Source organism: Amphiura filiformis, chromosome 18 (genome assembly GCF_039555335.1).
Source record: "Amphiura filiformis chromosome 18, Afil_fr2py, whole genome shotgun sequence".
NCBI classification, from domain to species: Eukaryota; Metazoa; Echinodermata; class Ophiuroidea; order Amphilepidida; family Amphiuridae; genus Amphiura; species Amphiura filiformis.
The window spans coordinates 4912271-4931791 of record NC_092645.1 but is presented as its reverse complement, the minus strand read 5'-3'; the positions used below and the strand labels follow the sequence as shown (position 1 = coordinate 4931791).

The window sequence follows — 19521 nt, the reverse complement described above, 5'->3', positions numbered from 1 at the left end:
GTCCCATTGCAATTCATCCACAAAAGTTGCCAAAATGGGGTCATTTTTGTATAATTCAACACAGCATGAACATTTTGGAATGTATAGGCCTCACCAGGTATCAAAATGGAGCTGAGAATATTCTCCATGCTGCTAGACTATTTATTAGTCCAAAGGTTATTTTGTTAAGTCGCGTGAAATTTTTAAGTGCCAAGTTTTGTACTTCTTTTCAGTGAGTTTACTGTGTGAGTGCACTTTTTGGGACAAAAGTTGACTCTTTCTTCTATCCGTATGTGGTCTAGCGCCATCAATTCCACCTCACCAGGCTCATGGGAATTCCTGAATCATTTCTGAAACTAACAATGCCAAATATAGCATGATAGGTCAAATATCAGGGTCGCGTTGCTAAAAATAGTAAAAGTTTTGATGAAACCACCAGACAACTAAAGCCGCTTGCTGAAATCTTAGTGACTAGTCTCCAACACAGGCATTTGCAACGCGCATGCGTTGTATGTGGAAACAAGTTTACAAGTTTACAAGTTTATTTTATTAACTCGATTCTTAAACCCACCAGGGGTGTACAAGAAAAGGAGAGCAAAGCGCCCTCAACAAACATATAAGTCATGTAAGGCACAATTAAAATAACATGTGGATATGAAGTCAAAGGTCACTACATTACTAATATAATACTACACAGTGTTTGAAAAAGTTTGTATAATGTTTTTACAAAATATAGCTAAGTTTCTTAATGTCTGTTTATTTGCATTGAAGAGCTTATTCATTTTAAAAGTATTTATCCCTTTAAGATAAAACGATGGAATGTATTTATTTCTGAGAGTACTAAATGTGGGGCAGATGAAAATATAATGGAATTCATCACCGATGTCTGAATGACATAAATTACATATTCTATCTACTCTATCAATGTTGTTAAACCTTCCTGAGACAATTGGAATTTTGTTTGAGCCTGTTCGAAATTTGCATAGTGCGATAGCATCTTTACGTGGAAGGTTGATTAGGTAATTTTCAAAATTAAGATCAGTTTTGAATATGCGATAATTAATACAAGTGTTTGAATGCCAGGTATCAGAGAGCCAGGATTGCTTGAATTGATCTTTTAGTCTTTGGAGGATGAAATTATGTGGATTTTTGCATTTAGGATCTTGTGAGTTCCAAATGTAAGAGAATCCACATGAATTAAGTGTATCTTTAACTTTAACTATCCAATTAGAATTTAATTCATTCTTTTGGTCAAGTGAATATAATAGTTTATACATAATACTGGAAGTTCTACGTAAATCACTAGTTGCTAGTCTACTCCAAAAGTTAATAATTCTACAATTAATGTATACATTTATTGAAAAACGTCCTAGTTCACCTAAAACCATAGACGACGGAGTTGATTTATTAATGTGAAGAATCATTTTACAAAACTTTAAGTGGACCTTTTCAAGAATATAATTTTCTCTAAGATCTGTGTTATTCTTTTTCCTATTTACATAGTTATCATCTACACCAATAACTTCACAACCATAAAGGAGAATTGGTATCACTAGGGTGTCAAACAGATGGAGCTGGATATCAATAGGCAAATTTTGTTTTCTAGCATTTGTAATTATTGCGAACATAGCTTTTGTGGCAAGTTTCTTTCTGGCTTTGTTAAAAGAACCATTATAATTGAAGATGATACCAAGGTAATTATATACAATAAACAACATCAACATTACTATCACCATATGTGAATGAAGGAATATTTCTAATTTTTCCCTTTGAAAAAAATAAAACTTTGGTTTTACCAGCATTTACTTCAAGGTCCCAGTCAGAACAAAACGTGTGCAAGGTGTTCAAGGCACGTTGGAGATCATTGGCAGTTTCGGCTAGAATAATTGTGCCATCAGCATACAGTAGTGAATAAATGCTAAGGTAAATAACAATATCATTGAATTCAATGTCTTTTTCGATACTCTTAGACAAGCTTTTAAGACCACTATATTTTTTTGACAATTCTGAATCAAGATCATTCAAATAAATGGAGAATAATAGTGGAGAGAGATTGTCTCCCTGCCGCACCCCTATCATTGATTGAAAAGGGATGGAGATATTACCACTTGAATGTTTAATACATGATTTTGCCTTACTATACATGTTCTTAATTACTGTAAGAATTTTACCATTAATTTCACATGCTAGGACCTTACGCCAAAGTTTGTTTCTATTGATAGTATCGAATGCCTTTTTGTAATCTACAAATGTACAAAAGAGTTTTTTATTATTTTTAAGGTAGTAGTCGATGATACTTTTAAATGAAAAGATTTGATCAAGAGTTGAGTAATTTTTCCTGAAACCAGCTTGGTTTTCACCAATTGTGCCCATGTCGTCAAGATACAGGGTTAATCTTTCATTGATTGATAATGTGAAGAGTTTACTAAGGCAGCTTAGTATAGATATTCCTCTGTAATTTTCCGGATTTTCTGCGGAACCCTTTTTCTTGAAGATTGGAGTGATTATGCCGATACACCAGTCTTTTGGAATTAGTCCGGTGTTCAAGATAATATTGAAGATTTTTGTGATAACAGGAGTGATTAACTCACAAGAATCAATAATGTATTCATTAGCAATATTGTCAATACCACAAGCTTTGTTACATTTCAATTTCTTAATTGCCTTCATAATTTCGTCATCTGTAAAATCACTATTAATAACCTTATTTTCGTTATCAGCATCAATATAAGGCATTGAAGGATCATTTTTATCAGATGAATTGAGGTTTTTGAAATGCTCAAGGAGGTCATTGAAATCTGGACTAATATTGCTGGATTTGTTTTTGTTGTTTATCAACTTCCAGAATTGCTTAGAATTAGTATTTTTCATGGAACGGAGCTTTTGACCCAACTTTTTATAATAGTCACAGCGAGCTTTCTTAATACAAAGTTTGTAGTTTCTAGCATGATTAACCATTTTATGTTTGTTGCCCTGGGTTTGCTTGTGAGCAAAATTATTTTTTGCATTGCGAAATTTTTTTCGCAGCGTGTCACATTTGTTATTGAACCAAGGTTGTTTGAATTTTTGGTGATTACAATTATTTCTGTTAGAGTTAGCTGGTTTACAAAAACCTGCATTTGTTGCAGAGTCAATTAATATGTTGTTTAGCGAAGATACAATGGAATCAATATCAACATCAATATCAATATCATAAGCATTGTTGGCAGCGGTATCTGGATTTAAATCATTACAGATCTTGTCAATTTCAATAGTGAGTTCATTCAACTGCTCAATCTGAAAGTGTTCAAGAAAGACCTTTTTTTTATTGTCACTGAGTTTAGGTCTAATAATCTTGCTGTTTGGCATAACATTGTCATCAAAATTGTTATTATCACCTTTCAAATTATGACAGTTTGAATCATTACTACGTGTACATGTTAGGCATACATGGATAGGATTATGAACATCAGATAAGGTAGGATCAAAAGGACATATAACAAATTTCTTTGTTTTGGCAAGAATTTCGGGAGACATTATACAATAATCTATCACACTAGAATCTTTACAAGTAAAGTTACCAATTTCATCTCCATCAAGTCTACCATTAGCAATGAATATATTCATATTTTTACAAAGTTGAAGTAATCTGTACCCGTAGTTATTATTTTTCTTATGTAAGCTATTCCTATCTAATTTGATACCAAGGGAATCCAGTGAAGCTATACTCTGTAGGTTATCATTGATCTCATTGCTTAAATGGTTAAAAGTGTCATCAGTACAGTCAACATGATCATTTAGTTCACCAGTCCAAGCAATAAAATCACCACATACAAAAATAGGAAGCTTATCCCGATTAAATGGTGAAGAAAAATCTAAAAGTTCATCTTCTAGTTGATCAAACATATCAATATTGGAGAATCTTGAGGATTCGGGTGGAATATAAACCGAGCATAGAAGGAACTTGAAGCCAACAATAGAATCATCACATTGTAGAAAAATAGAGTTATCGTATTTGCTTTCTATCAGCTTCATGTGGTTTGCGAGATTGTTTTTTATATATATAGCGATACCTCCTGACTTGCGTTTAAATTTAGCACGAGTCTTCGAGTGTAGCACGAATCCAGGAATTTGGAGATTAGGTAAATCACAAGTGTCAGCTTTGGTTTCAGTTGCAACGAAAATGTCTTTTGAATTAATAGTTTGAAGAAAGTCAGGATCACTAATCTTTGAGGAAATCCGCAGACGTTTAGCACCATTATGTTAATAAATGATGTTGCATTATATATATGATCGTTGTTTACATTATTTACATTATTTACATTTGTAGGGTGTTCTCTATTCGAGAGAGTTCTTTGGTCTTTACTCCCCGCGTTGTCCTATTTCTTTTGCTGGAAGCCTGGTCTGTTGAGACCTAAACGTGTGTAGTCAATCTCATCCATGTTTAGGTGAAAAAGGTCATCAGGTGATTCTAGAATAACCAGCTTGTCATCTGTAGTATTTTGCCATTATTTGTGTTGACTCGTTTCACGTTTGGGAGGGATTTAGCATAACCCATTAGCTTAGCCCTGAGGCTTGTTAAAGCCATATTATAACATTTGCTGTTGAGGACGCCCTCGCTGATTTTTTAAAATTCATTTTTTTACACAATTATATTGTACTTTATTAAACCAATATACCCTGCAAAAATCAAGACTCTAGGTGCTGTAGTTTTGTCAAAATCCGATATTTTGAATAAAGCGCCGGAACCGGCGTCTTATTATTACGATGGAATTATTAGTCGAACGCATACACGATGTTCATAACACACAGTGCGGGACGGTGATCTACACAACAAAGGGTCGTACCATAACATGACCGAAGGAGTGGTACGTATTGGCGACATACGCGCTGGTAGTAAATTCCAATTTTCTTTGCTTTGACGTAGTTGTTTGGCTCAAATATAAAAGGGGATATATCTGACAGTAAAAACTAACATTTTATGTCAAAGAAATGCTAATCTATTTTGTATGATAATGTTATAATATTGCTTTAAGTCATCGTTTATGTAAATTTTTCCTTTATAATCCTGGAGCTCTTTGAACCGCTTCTTGTTTTGTATTAATTCATCACGCTTGTGGCGAGCAACAAAACGACAGATAATTGGTCTGATAGAGCCAACCTTACTCTTACCAAGTCTGTGCGCAGTCGAGATGTCACTGGTGACTAGATTTACACCAATATCCGAAGCAATCTTTATGATAATTTGCGGAATGTCTTCTTTATCATTTTCTGGGACACCAGAAATTCTTACGTTTTCCCGTCTTGTGTATTGTTCCAACTTGTCTAGGTCATATTTTTGCTCTAACCGCTGGGCATCTAAACACATACGCACTTCTGTTGTAATTTCTATCTTCATTGAGAAGAGATCGTTGACCTTAGTCTCAACTTGCTCCATCTTATCATATACTTTTGCGAATGAGTCCTTGATAGAAATATCCAAGGCCTTAATCTGCTCCTCAATCCCAATAGACATGGTATTTTCTTCGTTGTGGTATGACTGCACTATACATTGTATATGCATTTTGCTAAATAACTTTTGTTGACATTTTCAATAAAAGGATTTAATATAAGTTGATACATTTTGTGTGACTTCTTGTGTGACGGGCTCATTAATTGAAAGGTCTCCACGCTTTATTGAATAGCAAGGTCACTGAATGGCAAAGTCACTGATATTTGTATGTGTAAAAGACAGGAAATTCATGTAGCAGTTTGTAGTCCTTGGCAAAACCTTCCTGAAACGTTGAATTGACGGTCGACAATTTTGACCCCGGCCCGGATCGGACTTTATCGCTAATTGCTGTATGACCCGGATGTATGACCACCTGCAATTTAATATTGTGGCTAAAATTCCCGGCTAAAATTAGTATTTACTCATTTTTACAATGACTACTTCGAAGGAATTTGGCGGTACTACTCTGTAAGTATAACCATCTATTTTTGTTTTTTAAACAAACAAGTTGTGCGTACCACCGTGCAGTGGCGTAGGCTATCCAGAGGGGAATAGAGGGTATGCAATACGACTTCACTCATGACAGTAGCCCTACTATAGGGCCTTTTAAACACATTATTTCCGAGAACCGCTAAAACCCAGTGATTGCGCCACCCGAAAAAATGGGGAATTAGCAGTCACTGGGTTTAGCAGTTGATATAGCCAGGTTTTATGATTCCCACTATGTTTCCAGTAAATGCTTAAGGGATCTAGAATGAGCGTTTATGGCGTTTCGACAGCATGTCTTTCTGATATCAAATAATTTTCATTTTTGAAATTCACGATATAATACAAATTTTATGACAAATTATTAAAATTTGATATTTTTCAAATTTTTGATATATAACAGTCCTCGAAATAAATTTTATAAATCTAATGATATATTCTTAAAGTGTATATAGTTGGGAGGAAAAGCCGACGATCAATTGAAAATGTTGACCTTTTATATTGAAGATATGGATTTTTTCCCCACAAGACCTTTTTTTTTGTGTTTTTGTATAATAAATTCATATCTTTAATTCGAAAGGTCCAAATTTTCAATTGATCGTCGGCTTTTCATCCCACCTACATACACTTTTAAGTATAAATCATCAGATTTATAAAGTTTACTTCAAGTACTGTTAAATATCAAAAATATCAATTTTAATGATTTGCAATAAAATGTGTATTACATTGCGAATTGATATCAGAAGGACATTCTTCGTATTCAGAATGCAATTCGATGTCTGATGTGCTCTAATGTCCCACAATAAATACTGTCCAAACGTTCATACCCCTTTCCTTAACTTGTAAAGAATTTTTGGTGACGTAAAATCGATAATACAGACATCCGACATAACATGTAATCGATTTTCACGTCGACACACATATAAAACATGTTTATTGTTTGAAATATCCTTAATCAATTTGTTGAACCGTGTAACATATTCTTAGAAGCAACAAATTGTCCTTACGATGATATTATGCCAACATTTGGAAAGAGTGCAGTCGATGATAATAATTGTTAAATCAATAGTTAAAGTTACAATATAAGTTGGGGTGTACTTCAAGGGTGAATTCTTGGACCCCTATTATTTATATTGTATATAAATGATAATAAATACATCAAGGATGTTCTAATTTATTCTTTCTGCTGATTACACGGCAATATTATACTCAAATAAGAATACAATTAGTAAGGTACTCTTAAAGTAGGAAATAAGGGTTACACATAGATGATCATTTAGTGATACAAGAGGAAACGCCTGAGCCCACCCACTTCCGTGTCCACGCGCAGCCTGCTTGTGCATTGAGGCAAAACTAACTAATTTTGTATTATGCTTCAGATACATTTCATTATGTACCTACTTAATTAAATTAATTTTGTTGTTAATGCTTAAATTTTGTATATGATTTTGTATGTTTTGTTGTTAATGCTTAAATTTTGATATGATTTTGGAAATATTGTAATTATATTTATGTACAATCATGTGTGAATAAATGAATTGAATGAATGAATGAACTAACATAATAGTTTAGCCGAAGTGCAGTGTCTTTCGCAACTTTCATTGTACACTAGTATCAGAGGCAATTTTCGGTGGAGGGGTTGGTAAGATTGCAGAAAGCGAGGGTTGAGAGCCAGAAAGCCACAACTTACAATCACCTGCTCCCACAGGAGACCATTTGAGCATTTTGTGAGAGCTGGTCATAGTGAAAACAAATTTAACCTTTGGTTTATCAATTTCTTTGAGCCCCGTCCTTGTCTTGTTCCGTAGTTGTACTATTTGGCTGTTTTTGTTTTTGTTTTGTTTTTAAACTATTTTTGTTTCTTTTTGTTTCAACCCCTATAGTGGAAGGCATTTTACAGGCCTATTTGGCCTTCCAGCCTTCTCCTCTATAACATGTCTTGTTAATTGTTGTAATTAAGTTATTTTTTTTATTTTGATGTATTTTGATATTTTAATATTGTCTGATTTTGATGTATGTAATTATGTATTTTTTTGATATGGAATTAAATAAATTATGATGAAATGATGAATGAGTTACGGCTTTCTGGTTCTGAACCCTCGAAATTCTAGTAGGTATTATTTTAGCCCTGTAACCTGTTGTACTGCGACAATAGATATTAAGTAGAACTTCCCCCGAGTTATTACACTATTTCATTAATTCTTTTTATCAGTGTATGCATTCAAGATTGTGAAGACAGAGCAAAAGAGGTATTGCCTGCCCAGGAATTTAACTGGTACATGGACTGTGCCGATGAGGGACAGACAATGGAGGACTGTAAGAAAGCTTTTAAAAGGTAGGAAGATAATCTGAAGTTGAGATGTTCGACGAACGACATCAATAGTATAAACAAATGGTACAAATGAAATAAATCAAATGTAATCCTGATAATACTTTCCATGCATTCTATTATTTTGTTTTATCATTATAAAGATATCGCTTACGTCCACGTGTGCTGATAGATGTTTCAAATCGTCAGTTTTCTACCACTATTTTGGGCCACCCTGTAAGTTTTCCTATCTGCATTTCACCTACAGCAGGTCAAGGATTTGCTGATATTGAAGGAGATAAGGCTACTGCCAGAGGTAAGATTAAGGGATTATGTTCTGATTGACATTACTGTACCTCCGCTCTTAGGGGGGAAGTACCGTCAACTTTATTTTCTCTTTAGAAAAGGAGGTTTTGATTTCCAGAGAAAGTATAAGATTTGCTGCAAATTTGATTGAAATCGGACATTCCTTTCTAAAGTTATGGATATTTTCACTCGCACTTTCGCCATTATGTGTTTCTTTATATTTTCTTTATTTTCAAAGGCCGATATCTCAAAATGTACTTTTCGCACTTATAAAAACTTAGTTTTGAAAGTTCAGAAGGTTCCTAACATGCTAGGAGTATAAAAAAATTGATACTTTTGTGTGTGGGGGTGTGTGTGTGTGTGTGATTTTTTTGCGCTTTGCAAACAAATGAAGCCGGAATTTTTAATTTCTCTTTGGTTTTTGAGATATTCTTGATTTTATCCCCATCCAGCAAACTAAAACATGTGTCGTTTTCTTGCGCAGTTGCCATGGCAATCACGAACAAAAATTTGAAGAGAAAAATACGAATTAGGTTGCACTAAAAGTGCCTGAAAGTGTTTATAGACATGAACAATTCCATAACAACTCATAAAGTAGTGTAATTTCAAACTAAGTTTTCATTATTTGAATTACCCAATTTTTGGATTTTTGACCTTTGGCCTCAGCTCATTTGCATACGGTGACTGACATATTGTTTTTTTTATTATTTTCTGAAACTTTGGTTCATACTGCAAACATTGATATACAACGTGCCCATATTCATATGAAAACTAGCCTTGCTATATTCAAAAGAATATGGGGCTCCATTTTGACGGTACCCCTTAAATTAAGTTTTTTAGTTTAGTTTTTTCGCAATTAGTTCAAGTTCCCAATAACATTTTTTAATGTCAAGACAAATCGCGGCATTATAGCTCGCTCCGAACATTCGATGGAACAAAGTAGTGGCACCAACATTCGATGGAACAAAGTAGTGGCACCAACTGCTCTACGGTGGGCTAAAGGGTGAATTTGGAGGGAGAAAGGTTTTTCCCCAGGGAGATCTACGTATAGTTCGCATCTATGATGCGAATGGCACGCCTCTGGATTGTGTGTCTGGACATTAGCTAAACATTCGACCGAGTTTGGCACCCCCGAGGAGGCACTCGAATATGAAAGTGACATACCTGTGCCCACAAGCGTACGAAACTAGGGGTTTATCAGTGTAGACATTTTCAGAAAAAAGGGGGTCATTCGGTGTTGGCAATGTCAAAAATGGGGTGATTTTGTATAGGAGCGCCCAAAATTTCACATCATTAACAATCAAAAATAGCATTTTACCCAATTTTACAGTACAATACAGACTAAACCTCATTTATTTTTTTCAAAATGCATACGAAGCGCGCCGAAATTTCAATTTTGAGGACTAATTGTTCAAAAGAGGGGGTCATTCAGTGAAAAAACGGGGTCATTGGGTGTATGATTTGCCAAAAATACCGGGGTCTTTTCATGGGCACATGACGTATGTCAATATATGGGAGTGCCCCCCCCAGGTTGGCACCTGGACTCATGAAGAAACTGCATGCAGGCCAAATATTGAGTGTTTGCGCTAATCTTTTGTACAAATTATATCTTAATATCTCTTTGTGTTCTCTTCCCACAGCTGCAGAAAGTCTCAACACAGTTATGATTGTCAGCCACTGCGCCTTCTTCACATTTAAAGACATTTCATTAGCAGCCCCTAATGCCATGGTTTGGTTGCAAATACACCTTTATAAAAATCGGAAGGTGACTAGATATTTCGTAAAGCAAGCAGAAAGAGCAGGATTCAAGGCTGTAGTAGTGACAATTGATTCCCCTGTACTTGAAAATAGGCGTGGCATGAAACGAAGGTAAAGATGCCTCCCAGAGAAGAATATAGGTAATAGAGAATAACCACGTGGGCTATTCCAGTTAAAATCCACACACCCCCTAATGGAAGACATGACCTTAATATCCCATACAGGGGGTGTAGATTTCAAATGGAGTCACTTATTCAGGTTACCCCATTTTAAGTTCATACTTCCTGTGATGTCTTCCATAGACATGATAGAGGGTGTATCTACCGTAAAACCTAGTCTACAAGCATATAGAATGCTTTTGATGAAAGCTAAATTAATCCATTCACCCTTCATCGACACAATGATAACATTGTGCAGTTTAAGCAAATAATATTACCGATACAAGCATATACAAACAAGTACTTTTGGAAGACCAATCTATTTTATTGGTATATTTACGGCTGATTTGTATAAATTAAGCTTTCATCAAAACACTCTATTATGCTTGTAGACGAGGTTTTACGGTATTTCAACTGGAATAGCTCAATGCACCGGTATCCACTACTTAAAATATTCATTTGAACTTGCCTATCATCTATGGCACAATCGAGGATATAAATGGTAAAAACAACAATTCCTTTTCTTGGTCAGCAAAAATAAATAAATAAATGCTCTCTTACATCACTCCGGGTCGACCGTTGCAACGGTGTGGCACTTGCTAGTGTAGCTAGCCCTACTATTCATAGGTTTAAGTACAAGCTGATTTTCAGTGGCGTAGCGTGGGTCATCATATGGGGGGGGGGAGGGCGCACCGACCATGATGGAGGGTGGGGCTACCGGGTCTGAATGGAAGGGGGGGGGCACAAGACGTTTTTCGGTAATTTTCATATGGGATTTTCTAAATTTTGCAATCAATTGGGGGGCACGTACCGATTTTGTATGGTTATTAGTAAGCAAAGAGAAGAAACAAAGTTGAAGGAACTATTCCCAAGCCATCTTCACAAGAGGAAACTGAAATGGTGAAATAAGGCTCCGAAGGTGACAGCGCTGCTGTTACTTCTCAGTAAGTAAATAAATAAAAAAATAGGTTACCGTCATGAGAACTCTCCTTATTTATAAAATGAATGAAACTTGTTTTACAACTTCAGATGCCGTAAATCGCTTGCGAGTAAATGTTCACTGGGCGCTACATACGTCAGTGAGATGGTAATGTCCTAAGTTACCAAGCGCTTTATTCGTTATGGTTTTGCCATATTCATATCGTTATTTCAAATTGTGCACAATGTAATGTTGACATGCCAGACTTTTCTTGAATTCACACCGGTCTGTTGCCGGAGAGATTAGTTATGCTTTGAGCATGTTTATTAAAACTAACCAATTTAGAGCAATAAAGGAAGGGTAGAAATTCGTGTAAGGTGCAAATTTCCAATTTTATTCTGTGGACGTATCTCTTTGGGCATCAATATTTACACCAAAGAAAAAGAACAGACAACCTTTAGTTGTATCACCTTTTGCATATGAACGCTACATTTTGACTTTCAACCAATTATTTTTCAGAATAGTAATCAGTGTTGACTCAAACAATAAGTTGTGAATTAAAACGACAAAGGTGTTGAAGGCAGAGATAACGTAATAATTTGCCATGTTCTTGTCAGAATAATGAATTGTTATGACCCCAACAACCCGGAAGTAATACGTGCAATAGCTAATGGTGATATAGCCAAGCTACCAATTGTTGTGAAAGGGGTGGTCACGGGTGAGTATTTTCTATTTTGTATCAAAACAATCAAAAATATAATTGCAGAATAGATGTTTTAATATGCATTCATAACCTCATTAATAAACGCGATGCGTGCGATCCAATCATATTTTATTATTTGTGAAAACGCGAACGCAAATCGAGGTCATTAATATCTCACAATTGACCGCAAAATGCGTAATTGTTCCAATGTCGCACACAATTGACTTCTGCGTGCGCCGTATTGTGCGTCCAACGAACTGCGCGCGCGCTGGCTGCCGTATTTGGATTGCGCGCTACCATATTTGCACAGATTCTGATACGCACTTTTGTTATTGGTCGTTTTGTTTTAGCCTGATCGATTTTGGGAAAGGGAATGATGTAAAAACTTTTGAGGAAAATTTTGTGTTATTTTGTAAAGTTAAAAGATCAAAGTGACGAAAGTTATGAATGAGGTTAATAACTTTGCATCGGTTATATGTCGGGCATTGTGAAAATCTAAACATTTTGCTTTGGACCTCGGAATATCCCTCGGTTCCAAAGGCAAAATGTTTAGATTTTTCACAATGCCCTCCAAATAACCGATGCGCAGTTATTAACCTCTAATTCATTACATGGAAGAAAAACATAATTATATTGCATCCATATATATTTTCGCAGAAGAAGAATAGAAAATCAGAATTGATCAAATTAGTCAAAACAGGCAACTTTGGAGATCATAATCACCCATAGTGGGTAGGAGAACATGAAAACTAATATGAGATACTGTATTAGGATCACATATTAAGTATCATGTGAGAGTATACTCTTGTACTCCAGAAGACAGGATCACATATTAAATATTTGACACCATAGAATATAAAAACTAGTAATTTGATAAGTTAAAATAAGATTTTTAACGGAATAAATCTAAATAATATGATTATGCAGTTTATTCCGTAAAATATTTACCCCATAATTTCCCTCATTCTTCAGGCCCTGCCCTCTATCGGGTGCTAATTTAAAGTTTAAGCTTGATTGCTATTGTTTCTTTGTAAGCCTGCGGCGCAACCTTGAACAATATTGTCTCTTTGTAAGCCTGCGGCGCAACCTTGAAAAATATTGTCCTTGAGCGCCTTTTTAATAAAACGCTCTAAAAAGGCTTAGGAAAACAGTACGGAAACGCTTAAATATGCAAATTTTCCTGCTCGCTGCGCTCGCAACATACATCTAGACCATTTAAGGTTTGCAATTTGGGATCCTAAAATTTGGCATGTTCAAGGGGGTGGGGGCAAAGAATTTTGGCGAGCCGAGAGGGGGGGGGGCAAGCGATGTTTGGCGGGCTGAGAGGGGGGCAAGCGATTTTTGGCGAGCCGTTTGAAATTTTACCCCGGGGGCTCATAATTATTGCACAGCCCCTAACCCGTCAGAAATCTAAACCTGCTCATGTTTTTATGGCAATTTGATTGACACGGTCGTGCCAGCATCTGGTTATAATTAAAAAAGTTTCCTACTATAAAGACATAACTTTTGAGATGGTTTGCATGCCGAAAAGTGCAAAATTAACAATAAGACGCCCGGATATAAATCCGTGTTCAGCAAGTCATCATCACAACACTTGTAAACAAACCGTGCTCGAGTTTGATTGACAGATGACGTCAGACGCGATAAATTGTCTTTATCTTTGTCTTTTATTATAGCTCCAATTTGACTACCAAAAGCTCTAAATTGACAAAGATTGATACCAGTATATACTAGTATATGAAATTTGGTGCATTTTCAAAAGTTGCAAATCAGAAATATAATCATTATGCTTGATATTTATACAGGTGACAATGCAAGAGAAGCTGTGCAAGCTGGGGCCGATGCAATTCTTGTATCCGCACATGGTGGCAGACAACTTGATGGGGTCCCGGCAGTACTGTGAGTGTCTCTATATGTCTGTCTGTCGGTGTGACTGGGGTGGATGGGTGTGTTCCATGGGTGTGTTACGTGTGGGTGGGATTGGTCTGTTCACAGATACCGCAATCCTAACGTATCGAGTGGATAGTGCACCAGTAGCCCCCATCTGCAATATAGCTGCCAGGTGTCATATGTTTGATATACTATATGCAGAAAATGTCTATAAGGAGCTACAACATGTGCAGGGCAGCTATTATAGATCTTGCCCACCTTGCAAAACCATTCGATCTTCTTTCTATAGGAGACAACTTCAAAGATTAAAAAGTTTGTATGAGCATCTTCCTGTTTTTTCTGACCATATTCAAAGTGATTAATTTTTGAACTATACTCAGGACAACTGACACACTTTTATGAGTGGTGGATAGTTCAGATGTTCTGATTATAGTTCAAGAATCAATGTCATTTACTACTTGGATGAATTATCATCTTCAAAAACGCATAATATTATAAAATGGTCTATTCCAGTGGAAATCCTTACACCCTCCCTATGGAAGATCTCCCACACTGGGGTGTATTATTTAAAATGGAGTCATCCATTCAAGTATCCCCATAAGAAATTTACACTCCCTGTGTGGAAGACAGACCATGTCTACCGTAGGGGGTTTATTGATTTCACTTGAACTGGAATAGCCCAGTGTATTATAGGTTAATGTGTGTTGTATTCTGCTGTTCAGTGATAAACATATTTGAAGCCGCACCCTCCTAGCTGTTTGATAACTTCCGCTACATAATAAAGCTGCTTTTCTTGTTAATTTTGCTTTAGATTGATGCTCTCCCAGAAGTAGTTAAAGCAGTAAAGGGCTCAGGAGTAGAGGTTTATATAGATGGTGGCGTCAGGCAAGGAACAGATGTATTTAAAGCTCTCGCATTAGGAGCCAGAACTGTATTCCTAGGGAGGCCAATAATATGGGGTTTGGCTAATGATGTAAGAACTGGTACCCCGGGACTGTTATATGTATATCGTCGGCCGCAACACATAGTGGCGTACGTGAAGGAAAAAATACGTCTCCGAGCAAAACGTTTTTGAAGGATATGCCACTAGTAAAGGAGTCAATACTCCTCCACTGTTAACTCTCAATGGCCCAATTCCATTTGAAATTGAAGTTTAAGGTTCAAACTATTAAACTGTGTCTTTACTAGTTAACAAGGAAGAACTATTATTGGATAATAGCTAGCTCTAAACCTATACGCCACTATGTGAAACGGAAAATTTGGAAAATCGCTCTACGCCACTATGTGTTGCGACCGACGATATGTTTATATAGATCCTGGGATGTAGATGGGGGTATATATATACTCAGCAAACACACATCGTTTTACAGAAAAGGTTTAAAACATGTTTGAAAATGTAATGCAAAACATTCTAACAAAATGTTATTTAACTGTTGACAAAATATTTTGCAAAAATGTTTGCCCAAGATATTTTACAGTAACGTTTTAAAAGAAGTATTCATTATCTTTATACAACCCGACATTTAAATGTATTAAAATATTTAAATAAACGTTTTAACAACATGCAACATGTTTGTGTTTGCTAGGTAACAAGGAGCAGGTGTTTTTAGAATTAGAGAAGGAGAACCGGGACTCGATTGCCATCTTGATACATGGAGCAAAAATTGGGGGTATTCGGTTTCCCTCAAAATGCTCTCGATGCATTTGTTGTCATACAAGCCCGGCATCACATATTAAGCGTAATGTGACACGCTTCGTGAATCGCGTCGATTGCAAGACGCTAAAGATCAGACGCAGAATTGTTTTCGTTCGTCTCCGCGCAGCGTCGGCAAGGACCCGAATACCCCCCCCCCCCTCGATTGTACGTGGCGGTATAGGGAGTCCCCGTTCTCCTTCTCTAATTATGTGGCTTCAACATATACTTTAGAGTGTCGCCTATAGTTTAAAACCCTCACACGCATTAGGAGCCAGATCTGTACTTCTTTTACAGAACTGCGGGGGGTTTGGTGATCAGCAATCCCGTTTTGTAACATTTGCCTCATTTTTTTTCTTCAAAATTGTGATTTTTACAATGTAATGTAATGCACTGGAATTAAATAACATAATGTGAATAAATTTAAGGCCGTTTGTGCTGTATTTGTGATAAAAATTACAGAACACGCGATTTAATTCATTATCATCGAAATATTAGCCGAACCATGCGTATGGCGGAAATGTTTCGTTGCGCAAGTGAATCTTAAAAAAGAAAAGAAGGTTAAGAACAAAAAAAAAGCGCAGTGATTAATAATAGTGCGCTATACACAGGCACAACGCCTAGACGTTGAATCGTTGATTCACAATCCAAAAGTGCATACAGGTTGTCGTTGATCACTACGGCCCATATCATTCCATAAACCATTAAACAACTTACTTACATATCCTCTTCATCCCATAAGGCCACAACCAAGTTCCTCCATCCAGTTCTGTCTTTAGCCATCTTCCCTGCCTCAGCCTATGATAACTTTAGGGATGTTGTTTTGAGTTATTCTGAACACATGACCCAACCACATGAAACGTCTTCGAGTTATTTCTTGAACAATGTGTTTGGAGTTTGTCTTTCTGTGAAGAATTTCATTTGATATGACGATGGGCCAGAAGATGTTACGATTTTTTTCTTAAACATCCATTGTGAAATGCTGAGAGTTTCTCATGTCTGCCTTTGTGACGCGCCAACATTCTGAGCCATAAAGAAGTAGTGATTTAACATTGCTGTTGTAAAGTTTGATTTTGGTTTTTAAACTGTATTGTTTTGAATTCCAAATTGGACGGAATTTACAGAAAGCATTTATTGCCTTGCTGAGTCTTGATTTAATGTATATATTTGGTTATGACTTCTTCTGTACTGATTACACTTCCCAAATACGTGAATCCCCCCCCCCCCAACTTCTTCCAGGTTTGCATTGGCCAATTTGATTGGCCCTTAGCGGGTGCTGTTGATTTTCGTAACTTGGGTTTTCTTGGTATTTACAGATAAACCAATTTGTTTTCCAAAACAACAAAGTCTATCAGTTTTCTCTTGAATTTTTGACGACAGCAAAGCAAGGTCATCAGCAAAGTCTAAATCCTCTAGAAAGGAAAACAGAGTCCATTGAATGGCTCTTGGTTTATCATGTGTTGTATTGCTCTTGATCCAGTATGTTAAACCATGGAGGTATATAAATAAATGGAGAATGATCTAGCCAAGTATCTTTTGTACTACGTTGGTTATGACCAATTATTGTTGAATAGGCAATTTCAGGGATATTGATTATGCTAAGCTGATTACATTGTTAAGTCTGTTTCACTGGTCATTTATTTCAATGGGGTGCGGGTGCTAAATGCAGTTACTTATAATGTTTATTGGAAAGTGCTCATGTTTCAGAAAATTTGATATCAAAATGTCATTTTCGCCAAAAAATTGCATTGAAATCAGTCTTTTGAATAAAATAAACACCCTATCTGTAGGCCTATATCTGTGGTCATATTGTGACCCCCTACATTTTGGTCATGATTCTTGAAAAATTAAATTAGGCTATGACCCCTATTTTTCTTTCCAAAAATTATGACCCCCCCCGGTATAGGCCTATTTGGAACCCCCTCCAAAGAAAATGATGGCCCCTAATAATATTAATAATCATTTAGGCCTAAATACTGATAATTATTTATTATAAAATGAGAAGTTTAATGATGATGAAAAGATTTTAACTGAATTCGAAGTACTTCCGGTAAATTTTACTCGCTCTTAACTCAATTGGCCCAAATTGGCCCAACATAATTTTTTCACAATCGGAAGGTAAAAACGTTTTGCTTTCATTTGCACTATATTTGAACTCCCTCAGACCCCCTTAAAAGCTTAGTATATGAACATGAAAACTAAGTATATTTGTCAAGTTACGGCACAACTAGTGTAGAAAACAGTTTCATAACTTGAGAACAGAACATCCAAATTTCATCGGGTTTTCGCACAATCATACATTGAAAGTATAAGCTATCAAAACTAGCGACTTTGAACAGATAATTGACTAGCTGACGTCATTATACAGTCTCTTTTACAAGCCTTCCGGTACGGGTCAATGTAGGGTCAATTCCTATGAGGAAATTTTTGGAGTGACGATCAATGAACCATGGCAGAGTCTCATAACCATCGTGGAGATCAATAGCTTGGCTGAAGTGGCTAGTCATTCAAGTTTGGTGACTCATTGAATAGAGGTAATAGGATAATCTCCACTTAAGAGATTAGAATTCTGGCGATCATTCTCCATTTATTTATATACCTCCATGGTTAAACAGCCCTAGACATTCCACAATAGGCCTTCACAGCCAGGATCATCTCCCCGAGTTTCGTACGGGTTACAACGAGACAATTAGCAGTAAGTGCCTTGCACAGGGGAATAGCAAGCTAACTCAATTTTGCACGAGAACATACTAACCACCGCCAAGGTTCGAAACCACAACCTTAATCTACTTAATATTCATAACACATTGAGCCGATCGACCCCATAACGACCGACTAACTGACACGCATTAGCGATAAGCTTTTTTGATAATCTAACGATTTTGTTTCATTTTACCTCATTTGTTCGGCTCAAAATTAAGGGCACATACTATATTTGACAGTGAAAGATAACATTTTGTGGAAAAATAAAATGTATTTTTATGGAAATGTTACAATATTGCTCATTATGTATGAAAGTATTAAATCCAGGTATTTGCTATAAAAGTACGTATCAAAATTATCGCTCCCGTCAAAAGGAATCCCTATATACATAATGACAATAGATCTTTTTGTAATGCCCCTCCATTGACGATCATGCAAATAATAATAAATTACTATGAATATCTGTGATAAACTTCTCATCAACATAACAAACGGAAGGTGATATGTCAACCATTAATTATTACACATTATTCCATCAATTTTGTTTTTTATTATCAGGGTGAAAATGGGGTAAAGAAGGTGTTGGAAATTGTCCGGGATGAATTCAGTTTAACAATGGCTCTTGCAGGTATGTCAAGACTTTTCCTTACAAAAAATCCAATAGCGCTCACAAACAATATTTTTCAAGGATATGCCGTACTTAGGGCTACAAAGAAACAATGGCGCTCAAAAACAATAACAATCAAGCTGAAACTATAAATTAGCCCCGATGCAGGGCAGGGCTTGAAGAATGAGGGAAATTAAGGGGTAAAAATAAAATTCTCCTTGCTTTCTTGCCCTGCGGTCATTATATTGAACTCCATTAGTTGCACGTCCTTACTATAGCCTTTGCATCGGGGCCTGAGATTGGAATTCCAGTTTCCTTTCTCACGAAGTAAGGGCTAAGAGTAAAATTGTACAATTGTGTTTGGGAGTGGCCTTCTCTTCTTTTCTCGTTTTCCTAGCTATTTTCTTCCATTTCGTGCTTTGTTTATCAAGCTATCTACGCCAGCATGCATATATTAGCCTACACTGGCTATCCAGGCTTGTGCATTTGTATGAGCTTGGAACGGTCCATGGTTTTCCATGGATTAGCATGTGTTCCTCAC

The 19521-nt window shown here is 36.2% G+C and overlaps 2 protein-coding genes across 2 annotated transcripts in view; both read left to right on the top strand.

Moving 5' to 3' along the window:
- LOC140139777 (2-Hydroxyacid oxidase 1-like) overlaps positions 1-19521 on the top strand; it is a 39350-nt gene that overhangs the window by 18833 nt on the left and 996 nt on the right. The window contains exons 7-8 of the mRNA XM_072161486.1: positions 14789-14950; positions 18932-19001. Of these exons, the coding sequence (XP_072017587.1) occupies positions 14789-14950; positions 18932-19001 (232 nt within the window). The remainder of the gene's footprint in view (positions 1-14788; positions 14951-18931; positions 19002-19521) is intronic.
- LOC140139780 (2-Hydroxyacid oxidase 1-like) lies at positions 5581-12068 on the top strand. The gene is made up of 5 exons (XM_072161493.1): positions 5581-5917; positions 8148-8270; positions 8408-8559; positions 10190-10447; positions 12002-12068. The coding sequence occupies exons 1-4, from the start codon at positions 5883-5885 to the stop codon at positions 10420-10422; spliced, it is 543 nt and encodes a 180-aa protein (XP_072017594.1). The 5' UTR covers positions 5581-5882; the 3' UTR covers positions 10423-10447; positions 12002-12068.

Excerpts from the sequence above, each read along its gene's own strand:
- LOC140139780 (XM_072161493.1), top strand. The coding sequence starts at position 5,883 with ATGACTACTTCGAAGGAATTTGGCGGTACTACTCT. Across the intron at positions 5,918-8,147 it reads GAATTTGGCGGTACTACTCT|TGTATGCATTCAAGATTGTG; the intron begins GTAAGTATAACC and ends TCTTTTTATCAG. Across the intron at positions 8,271-8,407 it reads TGTAAGAAAGCTTTTAAAAG|ATATCGCTTACGTCCACGTG; the intron begins GTAGGAAGATAA and ends ATCATTATAAAG.